Source organism: Carassius auratus, chromosome 41 (assembly GCF_003368295.1).
Source record: "Carassius auratus strain Wakin chromosome 41, ASM336829v1, whole genome shotgun sequence".
Taxonomy (NCBI): domain Eukaryota; kingdom Metazoa; phylum Chordata; class Actinopteri; order Cypriniformes; family Cyprinidae; genus Carassius; species Carassius auratus.
The window spans coordinates 4,771,642-4,789,398 of record NC_039283.1 but is presented as its reverse complement, the minus strand read 5'-3'; the positions used below and the strand labels follow the sequence as shown (position 1 = coordinate 4,789,398).

The 17,757-nt window shown below is 38.4% G+C and overlaps 1 protein-coding gene across 1 annotated transcript in view; it reads right to left on the bottom strand.

The window, feature by feature from the left end:
* Positions 1-1,938: 1,938 nt before the first annotated feature.
* Positions 1,939-17,757, bottom strand: part of LOC113059864 (G patch domain-containing protein 8-like) — an 81,680-nt gene continuing 65,861 nt past the window's right edge. The window contains exons 3-4 of the mRNA XM_026228504.1: positions 8,204-8,334; positions 1,939-8,057 (exon numbers count right to left, since the gene is read on the bottom strand). Of these exons, the coding sequence (XP_026084289.1) occupies positions 4,631-8,057; positions 8,204-8,334 (3,558 nt within the window). The 3' untranslated portion in view covers positions 1,939-4,630. The remainder of the gene's footprint in view (positions 8,058-8,203; positions 8,335-17,757) is intronic.

Genomic DNA, 17,757 nt, shown 5'->3' with positions numbered 1-17,757 from the left:
GAACATTCAGTAAAAGGAGGTTGCGGATAAAAGTGCTGGAGAGAAATCACACAGTTTGCTCTGTATCAATTAACGCTCTTTTGAAAATCTAGAAATTACTGTTGACTGCAGCATTTACTTTGTAGGAGGCAATAAAATTAAGCTTTTCAAAAGAATATAGTTTAATTGAATATTTCCCTGGCAGAAGAAAGATAGAGAGACGGGGAGAGGGAAAACGAGATGGTGAGGGCAACTGACTCAAAAAGTGAGTCATTTTTACTGAATATTTTTAAATACATCACCGTCATTACTGGGGTCAGACATTGCATCAATTTCAAGAAAAGAAAAATAAACATGGCATAAATGCTTAGATTTACATGCACAACATAAATCAATATAAAATTAGATTTGCCCCAATAGAGTCATGGATTATATGTGATGTGAAAAGGAAGAGACTTCAAACCAAGGGGACTGGAGCAGAAATACATGTACAAGAACACACACACACACACACACACACATGCCTATTTCACTCTTTGTCACTGACTCAGTCGAGCACCTGTGGGATGATGGAGAGGGAGCCAGAAGAAAGGGAGGTTTACATAAAGGAAAAGAGGAATAATCAGATGAGTGCTTCTCCACAGGTGGGTGAAGTCATTTAAAGCTGGATCAAAAACAGGCTCTACCTGACCTAACTTTAATTCTGCCAGTGCAGAAGATGATTACTCAAACCAAGGCTGTCAGATCTCTCCACCGTTTGGCTGTAAGTCTGAGCATTATGGATTTTGCCTGGCTTTAAGAGCTAGCCTATGAGCAGATGGGCTTTGGCTTTCATTTTGATTTAATGTCCCATATTTATGTTTTGTTTTTGTTTGTTTTTTGGTTAGGTAATTATTTAATTTAATAGCACAGTGTTTCTAACAGATCAACCATTAGAGATTCCATCGGCAATATCCATTGGTGAATTTACTGAACAGTTGCATCATGTTTGCATCATGTTTGTCTGCATCATGTAACAACAAAATCTGTGTGAAAGCTACACTGTAGTTTGCAAAGCTACTCATACATTAAAATATCCAAGCAGATAAAGTTAGAGCTGCAATTTTTCTGGCATTAAATCAATAAATGTTCTCAAAGGTGATAACATCAGCTAATAAATCAACAATATAATTCTATAAATACAACTAAAAACTAGAGAACACTACAATAGTTAAAAAAAATTACTAAATAATTTTTTTGTCTATAATGAAAGACACCATTCTTTGGCCAGTTCATCTGAAGGAACCAATTCATTAGCATGAATACAATTTTACAATTGCACTTGTCAGACAGAGGGCTGTTCAGGACTTTTCAAGTCTCAACAGACTTTAATTTCCTGCTATTCTAAAAACACAAATTTTCAACAACAAAAATAAAATAAATAAATAAAATAAAAATTGAGGAACCAATTCACTAGAATGAATAAAATGTTACAGCTCTTAAATTTTAGAACTCTGTTTAGGACAATCTGATTCACTAAAAATGATCAGACTTACCAATCCTACATATAATACTTTTTTATATATATATATATATATATATATACTTTATATATGAGGGTCTACAAAGCCTTCATTTTACTCAAATAAAAAACTGCCATTTTAAAAACATGAAATTTATCAAAAGAATTTTAATGTGCCAAAAATGACATCATAACTGAACAGCACTATTAAATAATCAGTTAAACCAGGAGCTAAATGTGCTGAAATACATTTGAGTTAAATATTGTGTTTGTCCACTGCATCCTTGACAAACTAGCACTTAGAATCAAACATTTCAGACAGCATGTGGCAATAAACAGAGCTATCAACGGCAATTAATTCCTACCCTCAGTGCACAATTACAATGTGGGCTATTACAGCAGAGAAAACAGTTTGCTTGGTACCCCTCAAAAAACCGCAGGGAGTCAGTTCCCTTGGTCATCTTTCTGTCTGCTCTCCCTGGACTTTATGAGGAAATGTGAAGACATATACATAATAAAAAATTAAATCAAAGAATCACATGAATAACTGAAAAATAATTCACAGTGATAAAAAGTGGCTTAATACTGCTCTGAATAGATTATATTTTTCAGTGATTGTTGTGGGTGGTGTCAGTAAGACACTATCACCGGAGGGTGCAAGCTAAGAATGGAAGAATGAGCAAGGAAGATATGTACACTGTCTGCACCATACTGGGCATTTAGCAGTGGAGATGGTGATGTCCTATAGCTTTGATACACGCTAAACAGATTCTGAGTGGCCCCCACAGGCGTTGAGCGGCAAGCAGTGGCTCCCTACTTCAATGGCATATTAAATAAGCGGCTGGCAGGGCACTAGACTGTGAGGGGCATGCAGTGTTCTTCTGTCTTACTGTATGCCTCATAGTTACTGTAGAAGAAATTAATAATGAGGGAAAAGTTTGGCTCCAGAAAAAGTACAAACTTTACATTATATAACCCTTATGTGATTATATTTAGCTCCAAGGCTTAGTGATATGGAATATGGATTTCTGTGGTCATATCAGAAGAACTGATGTACATCAAACACACTTCACCCTGATGTAAATGCTCGAAGCTTCTAACTATTTTGATTCCTCTTGTTTTCACATTTCTGATCAGTACATCTCATCTTCTTTTCATCTTTCATGTTCCACCACTCCCTTTTCAAATTTAATTTTTTTTTTTTTTTTTTTTTTTAGTGGGAAAATTCAGTATTAATCAGTTAGTTTGGTTGGTTGCAAAGAATTAGTTTATTTTGTAACATCTGCTAATTATCCCCGCTCTCTATTTCATACAGTCTGTTTGATCTACTGTCCTGTGGAGTACGAGCAAGTGGCAGCAGGTTTGCCAGCAGAGAGGATGTATTTGGGGCATGGGAGGGCAACCATTCCACACACTGCTTCCCCTTATGTCTCTCCCTTAAGGTAGCCGGATATCTGCATGAATTCTTGTTGAGGTTGTCAGAAAAATCAATTGAGTCTCTCAAAATCATTAGAAGGCCATCAACTCAGCCATCATTTTTATTTTCATGTTTGTACTTTCCAGTGGAAGCAACCAAACAACCAAAAGTGCTTGCTGGAGTAATGAAGGTTGCAATTCTATGTTTGTTGTGTAGGACACTTTGTGCCTTATAATCAATAGACCATCATTGGAAACTTTTGTAATCGCCTAGCATTTCCAACATGAAGTGCACTCAAAAAGAGAAAACCATTCTGTTCACTGAACTCATAATGTTGTCTAGAACCAAACAACACATCTTGTCAGCTTCTCAGAATCTTTTTTACATGCGAACTGACCACGGCACCTGTCCAACAGGACACAACTTTGCCTTCATTATGTGTTTCCTAAAGGACAGGCCCAACACAATTTGAGATTTGAGTTTGGACATATGAATCACCAATCTGTGGTAACTCTAGAGAGTTAATTAGTGCAAATGCACAGTTGTGTTATTGGGCCACTGCTGGCAATGAGAAGCATCATTAACACAAACTCCCAGTCCCTTAGATCTAAGCAATGAAGCACTGCTCATTTGAAATGAAGGCGTTAACAATCACTGAATTTGACATGTATTATGCTATTTTCTGGAGGATTGTTTTTTTTTTTTTTAGAGGTAGGTATATGCCAATTCAGCCACAGTCCTCCTCCAGGCAAAATGGTAATTGCTACTCTGTGTCTTTCAAAGTATAAAAGTCCTGAACCTTAAAAGCCTTGAGTCAAATTATAGACTTCAAAGACACTAGTAACAAAACTGTCATTTCTTGGAATGACATTTAATTTATTATTATTACCATGACATTATCTTACAGATGAAAGTATGTCTGGCTCTACCAAAATAAGAGAGAATAAAAAGCATCTTAAACATGTATGAACAATCAAGTGCATGTTATTTGTTATTACTTACATTACAAAGTATGAATACATAAATACTGTTCAAGATTTTACATTTTAAATAGATTGAAAAAACATTATTGCATGTCCACACTACAGCTGAGCAAGAACAAACTTACTCTACACAGAAAAAATATTTTAAATTAAAAACGGGACATTTTCAACCAAAGTGGTGAACACTGCTAAATCCATTAAGAGATATAATAGCTCAATCACATGCTTTATTTCTGCACCAAATAATGATGTACATTTACATATTGTAAAAATGTTTCTCTGAATTTAATTCTGAATTATTTCGAATTTTCATGTACATTTTGCTTAGTCAGTTTAAGGTTGCTCAAGGGTATCTCCACTAAGTTCTTCATAAATAAAATCCTTTTGAACACTTGCTGGGTAGCCTAACTGTAAAAATATGCTAATTATACTTATTACTAATTGAAGAAGGCATTAACATTTGCATTTGACTTCAGGTTATGCTTAATTTCAGCCAACTGCTGATTGGGCTCAACTGCTGATAAATCACAGTGTGCTGAGGCAGGAGAATTTCATCTGTGTATTAATGCGGGGAGATGATAGATGGCTAAATAATGTAACAGTAAACAACTAGTAAACAACAAAGTAAAAAGTCCCGCTATCCTTGAGTCTACACTGCAACAAATAGAGATGGAACAAAAATCAATCACTTCTCAACATGAACTTTGGCTGAAAGTAGAACCTAAACTTCAGAAAGTTCACTGCACAGAGCTAGCTGGTTGGTCCAGGGTGGCGTTGAAGGTCTTGGCTGTGGAACAGAGGGTGTAGTAGGGGGTGGATCTGCAGAGTACTGGCAGCAGCAACAGCAGCGGCGGCAGCTGCAGCCATGGGCATTGGACTGAGCATCGTGGGAAGCAGAGAAACACGAGGCAGGGGGTGGAGAGTTAACCCAGGAACATGATGGTGAGGGTGAACTGGGTGGAGGGATGAGGCTGGGATCAGGTGGAGGGGTTGAGCTGCCAACATAGTAGCAGGCAGCGCTGGAAAAAAGGCAGCAGGAATTGGAGGGGCAAAACGGGGCTGAGAGATAGAGGCGTGAAGGGGAGTAAGCAGGGTAACAGAGGAGGGATGAGGAGCAATAGAAGAGGGTGTAGAAGAGGGCTTGAGTATGCTGTATGGCAGACAGGCTGAAAGAATGGTCTGGTCGGGTGGCTCTGGAGTTGGTACTGGTAAATGTGTCATGTCTACAGATGCTTGATCCTGAAGGTGCTGCTGCTGCATGTGCTGTTGAGCCTGGAGTTGAAGCAATCTGTACTTCTCAATCTCGTCATCAGTGAAGGTGATTGGTTGCTCTGAAAGAGGAGGGGTGGTGCGTTTTGAACAGTCAATCCCAGCGATTTCTGCATTGTCCCCTTGGTTTCTGATGTTGCGCTTTTGTGTCAAAGTCTTGTCTGGATTCAGAACTAAAGAAGCACAAGTTTCTGTTGATGTATACTTCTTGGCAACTTCAAGACAAACTGGTGATGCACTGGGACTTTGCCCTACTCTATGCTGTAAGTCTTCTGAAGTATTGCTGTCAAATTGAGGTATAACTTGTGGATTTGATGGAACAGTTGAAGTTGTTTGAACCTGTTTACTAATGCAGGCACTTGCATCATCTTTATTAATCCTTATTTTCCTTGCCCCTTTCTTAATAGAAGGTAATTTACCAATTAGTGGAAACATGAGTGTGGCATTTGCTTTCTTTACTTTAGGATCCTTTTCAGCCAACTGGTCTGTTGGCATTGGGTTAGATTTTTGTTTAACACATTCTATCCCAACACCTGAGTTTAATGACGTAGGTTGAGTTGCATGGTTGCTTGTAACTAATGGGGGTGAATGGCTCCTCTTTCTAAGAAGAGAATGGGAGGATTTGGTCTTGACCAATCTCTTGGGTGGCCATCCAGAATAACTGCAATGTTTCTGGCTCTGTCCAGTAGTAGATGGCCTAACATGGGAATTAGACAACCAGTCCCCACTAAGATCAGAGATGCTAGTGGTACTAGAGGAACCAGGGCTATGAATGGACACTGGCTTGTTATACCACATGTCTTCACTTCTTTCTGGACTTGACCAAGGAAATTCTTCTCTCTCCCGGTGCTTCCCACTTACAGGGCTAAGCCTTTCATACCACCAGTCCCTGTCATCTTCTTTAGGTTCAGGACTGTCATAGACTCTATAAAATAACTGCCTACCTGTATGCTGAAATCTGTGATCTCTGTATTTACGCTCCTCAATAAACCTTTTGTGCCTTCTGATACTGTTCCTCTCGTGCTGATCTGGGCTGTCACAAACTGTTGAATATTTTTGGTTATTGTAGACGTAAGGGTCTGTGTAATCCCAACTTTCTCCTGTATGTTCAAAATCTTTGCATGGACTGTAACTGTAGTAAGGATCATTGTAAGGGGAACTTCTAATGTAAGACCTGGACTGACTGTGGTCTTTTCTGAAAGGGTACAGATAGTTTGATCTTGGTGAGGTGGAACATCTCCCCATGTGGTACACAGGTGATTCCCCATCTGAGTTTAAGTCTAAAAGGCCACTCCATGACCCAGATTTGTCACTGGTGGTAGTTGAGGCAGCATCCCTCTTTGAATCATAGCTGTCGTCATAACAGTGATAATTATCCTCTCTTCCTGTTGTGTTGTGAACAGAATATGGTAAAGGCCTTCGCCTTAGCCAGGGCAGCGCCAATTCAAACCCCCTCATCGTTTGACATTGCTTTCTTTTACGTGCTGGGGCGGAAAGCGAGTTTACAACAATGCTTTTGAGGCTGTGCTCTGGGGTGTCACTTTCATTTGAAGTCTCATCTCTCACTGATCTTTTTCTCTTTCCCAGCTTGTGCCTCCTCTCAGTGCATGCTTGCTTGTTTTGTGACGTGTCAGCTGGAGTTCTTTGGAATTCAAAGTGTCCTCCAGGTTCTGTCTGCGAGCAGGTTTTGAATGAACAGCCTGCTTCCTGGATCCTGACAGCATCTAATTTATGCCTAATTTTTTTCCCCTTTCTCCTGTGTTTGGGTCTCTTTGGTTTTAAAATGCCTGATTTACCTCCTGGAACATCCTGTGTTTGTTGCCCAGCCCTGTCGTTATGGCCTGCAAGTTTGCCGACAACATATACATCTGACTGCTCAGCTTTTGTGCTTTTGCCCTCCTTCTGTTTGAAATAGTGGTATAGAGGGTTACAGCTATAAGACACCTGTGGCTCGCCGGAAGTGTACTGCACCAGCTCAGAAGGCCAGTTCATCACACTTCCATCCTTGCTTCGTACATTAAGGAAAGAACCTGTAATTTCATTATTGCACACTTTGTGTATTTTATACTCCTCTGTCCCTTTTTCTGATAAACAGTCCTTCCCATTCTGCATAATACCATGTTTGCTGTTTTTCTGTGTATGGTGGTTTAAGCCTTTGTGTATTTGGAGCTGGCCTTGGGCCATGGTTCCTTGTCCATCTGTGTAAACAGTAGGGCTGGGGAACTTGAGACATTCTCTCTCCTCTGATCCCCCATAAGCCCTCTCTGCCCTGGGCCTCTGCCCCCCATCAAGCAATCTGTCCTCTGAACCAGCTGGCTTCCAGTCTGCTCTAGGACTGTATGTGTCAGGACACCCCAGCTTCTCTGGCTCACTTGTGCTGTAGTTTGCTTTAATTTCAGAGCTTTCCACATTTTCTGCTTGTGCTTCTATTTGCAGTGTTTGAGAGTCTCCATCCACCCATTCAAGAGTTGGTGGATCATGGGATAGATCATGCCCATCATTACTTGAGGCTCTGGGTGAGCTTGAGCAGGACCAGAGGTCCTCTAGAGCGAGTCTATGCCTGTGGCGCTGGAGCTCTTGATAGTCACTAGTGTCTTCAAGTCCATCACTAAACACAGATGCACAGGAGTCAAGCTTCAGTTGAGCTCGCCTGGAGAAACAGAATGAGACCCCTGCCCTGGTGCTCCGGTGTTCTGCAGAGGATTTAGTCTGTAAGGGTTGTTTTTCATGGCATAGCTGCTGATGTGTGGGTATATGAGTGGAGGACAAGCCCTTCAAAGAGACAGTTGAGTCTCGGACTGACAATGCTGTTGGTTTTGTGTCTAACCTGCTACTGCCAGTAGAGGGGAATTTAACTTGATCTTTATCCTTGTTTGTAGACCTTAATTTTGGACCTTTCCTGTCATCACTGTTGGCAAGAATGGAAGACCATATTATGCTTAAGCAGAGCTAAATCTAATATACAGCGAATGCATTATATATATAAAAAAAAAAAAAAATCCTGCACTATAAGATACATTATCGTATTGGCATTAGAAGTATATAATGTTTTACCTGTTTCTTTGCTGTTTAAGTTGTGCGAGCTGGTGCAGTCGTTTCAGAGCTCTTTTCTGCTTTTTCTCATCTTTCCAAGACTTGGAGGAGACATTCCTTGCAAATTCTCTCTGCTTCAACTCTTTCAGTCTCTGTCAGGAGAAAACAACAGGCATAACGATATGAGAAATTCTACATTTGAACAACAATATTTTTTTGGCTTGGATAAAGGTCCTAAAGAAGAAAAGTCAGGAGGAAAAGAAACATCAACCAAGGTCTAACCTGAGGTTCAACTGGGGCAGAACACTCCTTTCATAGCCTTATGACACCTTTAATAAAAAAAAAGCATCTCTTTCATCTCTTAATAGAGACTGAACAGTCCATCAATTTTCACATAAAAGACTCCTTTGAAAAGGCACAGACCACACCGATGGATGCCTGTCTATTTATCACTTCATCCCTTTAGGGCAGAGTGGAAAAATCAAAACAAAGTAAACTGAAAATCAGCAAAGCCAAAATACAATCAAAAACAATAAAAGTGTCAGTGGTGCCTGAATTTGTTCAGCAGACATGAATGGAAAGTCACACTAACACAGCCAAACATTTTTGACTTCACTCAGTAGGGAAATAAAAGAGAAGCCATATTTGTCTTGACTCGTGGGGGGCAATGAAAATGTAACAAACGCACTGCATCCCTTCCCTCCTTTCATCAGGACCATTATATTCCCTTCATACTCCCAGAACATGAATGTTTAATTTGATCTGGTAATAAAAACACTCTCACATTAAAGTAAGGACAAACACAGTTTTTTATATTTTTTTATTTTTTATTGGTATTATCCAAAATGTGGTATAAGCTATCACTGGTGTGTGTCACAAATTCAAAGCACCTTATTTCTTCCAAAACTCTTTTATTTTTATAATCACATGCATGTACACACCATACCAAGATTTTGTTGGTGGGTGTGAAAGGAGTGCCAAGAGGAGGACAGTTCCTCTGCCGCATGGTGACAAGCACAGACAGGAAAAACACTGTGTCTGTGAGAAGTTAGCAAGCTAACTCCCAACAGAGCCCGCTGACTTTACGCAGAAAAAAGACGCTAATGATGGCTGCTTCAAGGGAGCTGCACAGAAGATTTCTCAGTATACACACACCAGTGGAACCACAGAAATGTCAGTGTATACTCGAATAAAAACCTCCTCCTTCCAAAAACAACAACATTGATATGGACAAGCAAACTCACAATTCAATTAACAAATATTAAAATCTCAGAAAAACTTAAATCTTCCATCATTCAATACACCTTCATTCATAATCAGACTGCTGATGTAATTGTTATTCATGTAAAACTATTGGTGTAGCCTTTAGCTTCTAAACAACAGTTTTAGAATAATTTTGTGGCAGCCTAACCAATTAACGTTAATGTGCTCATAAAAATACTCTAAATAAGAGTGTAAAAGGCAGGCAGAGAGAATGAGAAAACAATAGAGACAAGATTTTCCTTGTCTTCAGATTTTGAAATATTAACTCAAAGATACAAATGTGAGTGCTGTTTTATTAAAAATAAATAAATAAATAAATAAATAAAAAAAACCTTAATGGCATAGATAGGTTACATAACCTAGAGACTTGCCTCGCTGTCTTATTGCCTTCTAAAGTTTAGTGTTGCATTTGGGAACAAGGAAAAAATGCTTTAGCATGTTGCTTAGCTAAAAATGTACCACTCCAAGAATCATACAGACCCTGAATCAACAAATAGAACTATCAAATATTTCTACAAGTGTGAATTCATCATATAATAATTGCGGTTAATAATGTTCATCGTCTGGCTGACTACGTCTTGTATTAATATTTCTGTAAAATCCTGTCATACGTGCACAAACTGACAGTCACCACTTATAAGCTACTACTAAATATTGTATAAACGTAATTTTCTGTAAAGTTGCTTTGTAACGATTTGTATTCTAAAGAGCACTATACAAATAAACTTGAATTTAATTAATTGAATAATGAAAATAGAGAACATTCGCATGTAAATTAATACAATTTGAATTATGTGCAGAACAATTTTTTCTATATTCTATATCAGTACTGAATGAAATATAAGTTTATTTAAAATAATCTATATCACCCTTGCCATCTTGGATATTGAGAAATATGCTAAATTGTTTGGCTTTTTAAAAACACTAGGTCAGCCTCTTCTGTTATTAAGTGTTACTCCAGAAAGCATTGCTCTCTCTCTCTCTCTCTCTTTCTCTCTCTTATAGCCTGGAAACATTATGATGTCTTTGATAGAATGAGATGTTTATGGTATAATCCTATTCCATGAGTGATGTGATTGATAAGGCACATTAATGTATTTGTCGCTAATGTTGATGAGCATGTCTAAACACTCTACCCATAATTAGCATTTGGATATTCTCATATTCATGATGCCTTTGATTTCGTCCTTCAAAAGATAATTTGAAATTTCAATAAAACATCTGCCTCATGAATACATGACAGATAAGGAAGAATAAAATATTATCTGAACCATCCAAAGGAAAGTGTATTCTAGACTGTCAAAAAGAACCCATGTCCTCTGATCAGAATGTTTGGGCAAGAATCAAAAACATTTAATTTAAAGATGCAAAAGGATCCTCTGATTTTTAAAACCTAGGATTTGTAAAGTATTACAGTAATTAGTCCTGTGGCGTAGATGGCAAATCACATACACATACTTTAACCCTGAGTTGTGTTGGGATTAATGAGAATTGGAGATAATGAGATGCTGTAATTGACCTCTGACCTTCAGTCCATTAAATCAATTCTGTTGTGTGCTAATGATCAAACACGGATGGATTAATCAATGTGGAAGAGCAGAGGTTTGTCTGCATGTGATGTGCAAGGATAGATCCTTTAGCATATTATTGACATAAGTGTCTTTTCACCACAATGTGAAAAAAGCCCATTAGGATACTTTTATAAACCTTTAGCAGGGGTTGCTATTCAGAATCTCAAGTAGTGCAGCAGCATTTTGCTTCTCATATAGTGTAGGGCCTTTTGATATATCTGCATCTCAAACACACCCAGTTGAGATAACAGACCTCAAAGGGTTTTATGTTGCTACTAAAATCCTAATGTTAACAGACCTTAAAGGAAACCCATCAATATGGTGCAGGGTAAAGAGCCTGTATCAGAGATATAAAGGCACTATAGTGGAATTTAAGGACAATGTGCAAGGCACTTTAAAGACAATAAAACGCTATGAACTGCAAACAGCATAAGGTTTTCATTAGTTCTCTTTTTCATGGTTAACCCTTGGTAAAAAAACTAAAAAACTAAAACTGGATTTATTGTTTAACTGTTTATTGGTGCTGGCCTGGTGGAATCTTATCAAATGAGTAAATGAACAAAGAAATAAAGAGGAGAAAAAAAACATGCTCTGTTAACCATGTGTCCCACTACTTTTCTCTGCTTCTCATTAGGACAAACTCACTTGCATCACTTCTGTGCACAATATTTTAATGGAAAAAAACTGCATCTTACTCGACCGTAATTAAGTTGACCTGTCCAAAATGTGGACTAGCACCATAAAAATGCAGTTTAGTATTTTTTGCACCATTTTCATGATTCCTTGAGTGAATTAGCAGCTAAAAAGATGCCTTTTTCTGGATATTTGTCTTTTTCTTCTACTTACTCTAATATTAAGGAATAAATCTGCAGGGCGGGTAGATACCGCCTTAATATACTGTTGTGCTTAGAGTTACAGTCAACTTCCACCTTATATCACAACCTTGAGCAAACACACTGTCATGAAAAACAGTTGAGTCATGAAAACACTTTTGCGCGCTTCACTTTCCCGAAGAAATGAGTAATGCTGTACAAAAACAACATAAGACCTGAGTATCGAGCAGCATTTTATCACATAACAAACACATTTAACACACACACATCTCTCATAACACTAACCATTGATTCATACACAAACACAGGTGCAATGGTAGTGTGAAATCTGATCTGACAGCTGACACTGACTGTGAACTCAGGCTAACTGTAGATATTAGCAGATTTGCCATTTTAGCACTGGGCCACGAGCAGGCTGTTCCCTAATTGGCTGAAACATCTCTGTCCACCTCACAGAGCCCAGACATGGCGGTGTCACCTTGTAACATTTCACCGGGAACAGGCTTGCAAAGAACTGGATTTCTGTCAGATTTATTTATTTATTTTTGAACAACTTTGAAAAGTCATTGCGGTTCATCTGCTACCTTCAGCATGGGTCATGCAGACAGCTGTCATCTTTACAGGCTTCAGTGCCAATCATGGCTGCCTTGTTCAATTATGTAACTCCAGTGCAGAACTTTCTACAAAAGGGATGGTTAAATTCATTGTTTGCATACTTGGGTGTTATGTCAACAGTGTTACACGCCAAGAGTGAGAGATTCTGCTATATAATTTTTACTGAAGACTATCTTTGGCATGGTTTTAATAATCTCCAAGCAGAAAACTACTGTTTACATTTCAGTTCAGTTGAGGGGTCTCTGTTGATTATAATGGTTATTTTTGAAACCATGCAGCTCTCAGCTAGTGTTAACGTGTTGTAGCTGTTGGTTTTATAGGGTGGCCAAACAACATTGCAACTTGCCATATTAGTTCTGAATTCAACTGATGTGCATTTTACACTGTCACGGGTATTCATATTTTAGCCATTTTGAGCACGTTTTTCAAAGCTAAATTACTACAAATCTGTTCCAAAGAAGAAGTAAACTCATGCACATCGTGTACAGCCGGAGGGTGAGTCCATTTTCATCAGATTTGGCTTATTTTCTAAACTATAATTCAACATTTAAAATAGTTATCTGCAAAAGTAGGATTAAATTCCTGAAAGCGTTTATAAATATAATTCACCCAAGAACAGATAATGCCATTTTTATAGCATTAAATTTATGCTCATTGTGCTAACTTATAAATAGCTGGTCTGCTACAACAGCCTGTTCATCGAGTTAACCCGAAACACCTGCCTATGCATACGAGTATGAGAGTATGTGTGTGAGGTCCGTCATGCTTTAGTTCCTCTGGTTTAATCTGCTGTATTGTGACAGGCGTCTCTGGACCTCCTGAGCCACTGAGCACAGGAGAGCAACATTAGTCAGCCTGCCTCCAAACCTCACACAACAAACAGGTGGGACTGCCTCTCTCTCTTTCCACACAGACGAGGAAAAGCATCAAACGGAGTTAAGAAACAGGAAGAATATTCTCTGCATAATGAAGCATTGAAATGGAATAGACTGCACACCTGTGTCTGTGTGCGTCTGTATGTGCAAGTTGTCTAACACCGTTCCATCAGTCTGTTCTTCCCCTGTTACGGCTAGTCCTCTGATGCTTTCAAAATGAGTCATATCTCCCTCGCTACCTTTCTGACTCGGATTCTTTTTTTAACACTGTGCTCTCTTGTACCTTTATCGGGATGTGGCAGGTGGAGATGAATAAAGCCTCAGCTGGGCTGCCAAGACCCTGGAGAGCTCTAGGCGTTTGACAAGGGCAGAAGACAATAAGAGCCTACTCATCCTGGCAGTCTACAGAGAGAGCAGCGCACTGCTTCCTCGTTCTCCCACTCATCCCAAATAGTGCACTGCACTGTTGAACAGGCAGTCCCCTTCTTTGGATCTTCCTGCAGCCCACGAATCAACTTCTTTACTTTATCTTTGTCATTGAGCAGGGTCAGTTTGCTAACACTCTCCTCCTCCTTCTCCTCCTCCTCTTGGATGAGATGGAGAGACCGAGAGAGACACTGTGTATTGCTTATTCTCCTAGGGCTGTCAACAGGAAACAGAATCATGGATAGAGAGAGAGAGAGAGATGAATGAGTTCTTGTGTTTAGAGAATCATTGTGAAAAGTTCAGCAGCTGTATAGACTATTACACTGAATCTTAAAATACTCATGGAACAAAAAAAGCAGAAAAGATGCCTGTGAATGGATCCTAATTCTGCCAAAGACAGACTGATAAACTGAAAATCGATTGCAAATGTTCAGTGATACTGAAATAAACCAAACAATTGACTAATTACTAAAGTCACTTTAGATAAAGGTTATTTAATGCCATGCTAAATATTATCTTTATATTCTATTATTCGATTTGACACTTTTTCTCTCTAAAATCAGCATATAATGTTATAGATTTTAATCAATAGACAGCCTTATAATGACTGCCCAGTCACACAGTTAATGGCAAAATTTTCCATTACAAGAAATATTTAATATAAAAATAAAAGTATACATACCATTCGAAAGACTGGAGTCAGTAAGATTTATTCATGTTTTTGAAAAAGTCTCTAATGCTCACCAAGGCTGCATTTATTTGATCAAAAACATATCATAAAATATTATTACAGTTTACATTCTGGTTTTATGTAATTTATTCCTGAAGCTGAATTTTCAACAGCCATTACTAGGTGTCACATGATCATTCAGAAATCATTGTAATATGCTGATGTGGTAACTCAAAAAAACTTTTTTTTCTTATTATTAATGTAAAAAAAAAAAAAAAAAAAAAAAAAGATGAGCTGCTTAGTATTTTTGAGGAAACTGTAAAGAACAATTTTATTTTAAATATAATTTCTGTAAAAATGCTAATGTCTTTACTTGTTCTGCTTGTGTAAATCACATTGTTCATGAAGAAATCTTGTCAAATACCTTTCTCTCGAGTACCTGCACTAGTAGTGCTGCTTCTGCTGAAGAAAAGTTTTATTTAGCATTCAGTGTGTTAGTAAAGGGCTCTTTCTACTTACTTAAATCTGTAACAAAGACAGATAACATGCCACTTTGCCCATTAAATATTACTAATGGCTGTGCATTACCTCTGCTCTGCTGTGTGGCATCTATTCAGCACATTCCCACATCTCTAAATCCATGTCTGCCAGATGAAAAACCTGCTACCTATTATGCCACCTTCAGTGCAAACACTCTCTGCTGGGAGTCTGCGCAAACCACACTCAGCCTAATCTCATCAATGCTGACTCTGTGGCCAACTGCAGTTTGTGCAGAGAGGCAGCAATAAGCCTCAGGCATTTACTTGAAAAGAAAATGAAAAACTCCCTCTCTTTCTTCTTTTTCTACCCGCAAACCATTGCTATGGACAGTTTCGTGCCGAGCTGGAGCATTTGGCTCAGGAGGACATTTAATAAAATTCCTGGAAATATAATAAAACCCCACACATGAGAAGCACATATCCAGCAATTAGGAATTCAAACTAAAGTGTTCCGGTTGAAACAATGTATCTTCCATAAACCTCTTCCTGACAGCCGCGAGCGAATAACTATGCTATCCAGGGCCGAGATTTGGAGGCTGGTGTTTCTACTTGAAGGGTTAGTTCACCCAAAAATTTTAATTTGTCTATGTTCTACAAAAACGCATGGATTCGGGTCTTTATTCACCCCCTGGAGCCATGTGAGGGACGTTTTATTATAGATGCGCTCACTTTATTTCATGTCTTGACCAGACAATTTTTAATATAAAGAAAGTCACATACAGTACATCTAGGATCCTTCGAGGGTGAGTAGCAGATGGACGAATTTTCATTCTTGGGTGAACTAACACTTTAACGTTGATTACTGTATGTGATTGACTAACTGTCACTCTCATTCACCCCAGCAGGAAAGCATCAACCTGTGGATTATCCTCATCCCCACCGGCAGATAATCCATTAAAGACATTTCCAGTATCCACCAAATGATGCTCTCCGAGCTCGGGGCTCATGTGTTCAGTGTTAGCATGGGGCTGCAGTCTGAAAGCTGTCTGCTAAAACTCCTTCGGACCCTCTTCAGCAGCTCCTAAGATGACAGGCTGTCAGGTTATGTGATCTGTAACATTTGTGTTTTCTGTATATGTTTGAATGGTGTAATGAGTTCGTGCGTAAGGTGCCTGAGAGGATCAGGAAAGGAGACCCTTTGAAGCAGAGAGGATGTGAGTGTATGAGAGGGAGGAGAGGAAATTTGGAACCGGATATTGTAGGAAGGTGCGGTAAAGAGCTTTCGGGGAAGCTTTCATCCATACAGAAGCTGTTTCTCCTGCTGTACACACATACACACATACACACAGGCTGAAAGATGCTGCTAAGGTTTTTTGAGTAGACTGGGGAGTTTTGTAACACATTTTTATGAAACATCTTTTACTTTCAAGTCAAATCATTCTAATATGATGATTCTGCTCAAGAAATATTTCTTATTATCAATGTTGAAATCAGTTGTGTTGCTTGATATTTTTGAGGAATCTACTATTTAAAGTTTGGGTTTGATTCAAAGTACTATTTAAAAAAAAAGAATAATACTTTTATTCAGTAAGGTACATTCAGTCGAATTGTATATATATTAAGCAGCAAAAATGGTTTTGAAAATTGATAACTATAAGAACCATTATTAGAAATTGAGCACAGATAATAACTGATAATAACTGAGCAGCAAATCAGCATGTTAGAATGGTTTTTGAAGGATCATGTGACACTGGAATATGCAGCTTTTCCATCACAGGAATATAAAATGTAAAATGTACATTTCAAAATATTATTTGAAAAAGAGATATTATGATGTCAATATAGCTAGTACAAACAAGTATCACAACACATCGATTATATAAGCCTTGTACATTTCTATTCAGTTTTCTAGCAGAAGTAGATATTGACTTGCTGGAAGTGCAGAGATATTATTTTATTATCAGATACTAGCAATGCGGTTTCAAATAATGACTGGGACATCTCAAGTGTTTGTTTACATAATAGAGCAGCTCTCAATACCCTCAGGCTTTTAAAAGTTCATGAGGAATCATACAAATTCCTCCATCTGCTGCAAATGAAGTGTTGTGCAATTATTTGTCTGAGTTTATCCCCTCGTCCTTTTATATCTGTTATCTTTTCATTCATTTCAGACTGCTGACTCACCACTTTCATCTGAAAAGCAGACACCGCTTTTTACTTTTTCTTTTCTTTTCTTTTTTCTTTTAAACACTTCCTGAGTGCGAAGCCACACAGAAACCATTCATAGAAGGACAAATGAACTATTTGTGCAGCATTAAAAATACATTCTCTTTTTCTTCTCCCAATGCTGCCCCCACCCTCACACACTAAATGACCTGAGGACCTTACACTTACACACTCTCATGAGTCCCTCAGCTATTTTTTTTTTAGCATTCAACAGCCTGCTGCACTTTTTTATAGAAACACAGACATGACTCGGCTTGGACTCCTTCAGACTGGATTGAATTCTTCCTCTAAAATACCCCCCACTCCCTCCCCAGTGACTGTAGCTTATGAAAAATGGATTATCTCCAAGCTCATATCTGCAGGTCTCTATTGCTTGAAATCCACCTCAGCCATGGGAGTCTAGCAGGGGATTCCCTTCAGATTCTGCACTTCTGTCTCTAGTGGAATTATTCAAAAAATGTCCTCTTGACACTCCTTAATAGTTGCTTCTCTTTTTTCTTAATCTTCTTTTCTCTGTCATATTATAACCCTCACATTAGGTTGAAATTTTCTTGTTTTTAAGCTTGGGATCACATGTTTGGCATCATTCAAAAAAAAAAAAAAAAAACTGTTGAGAA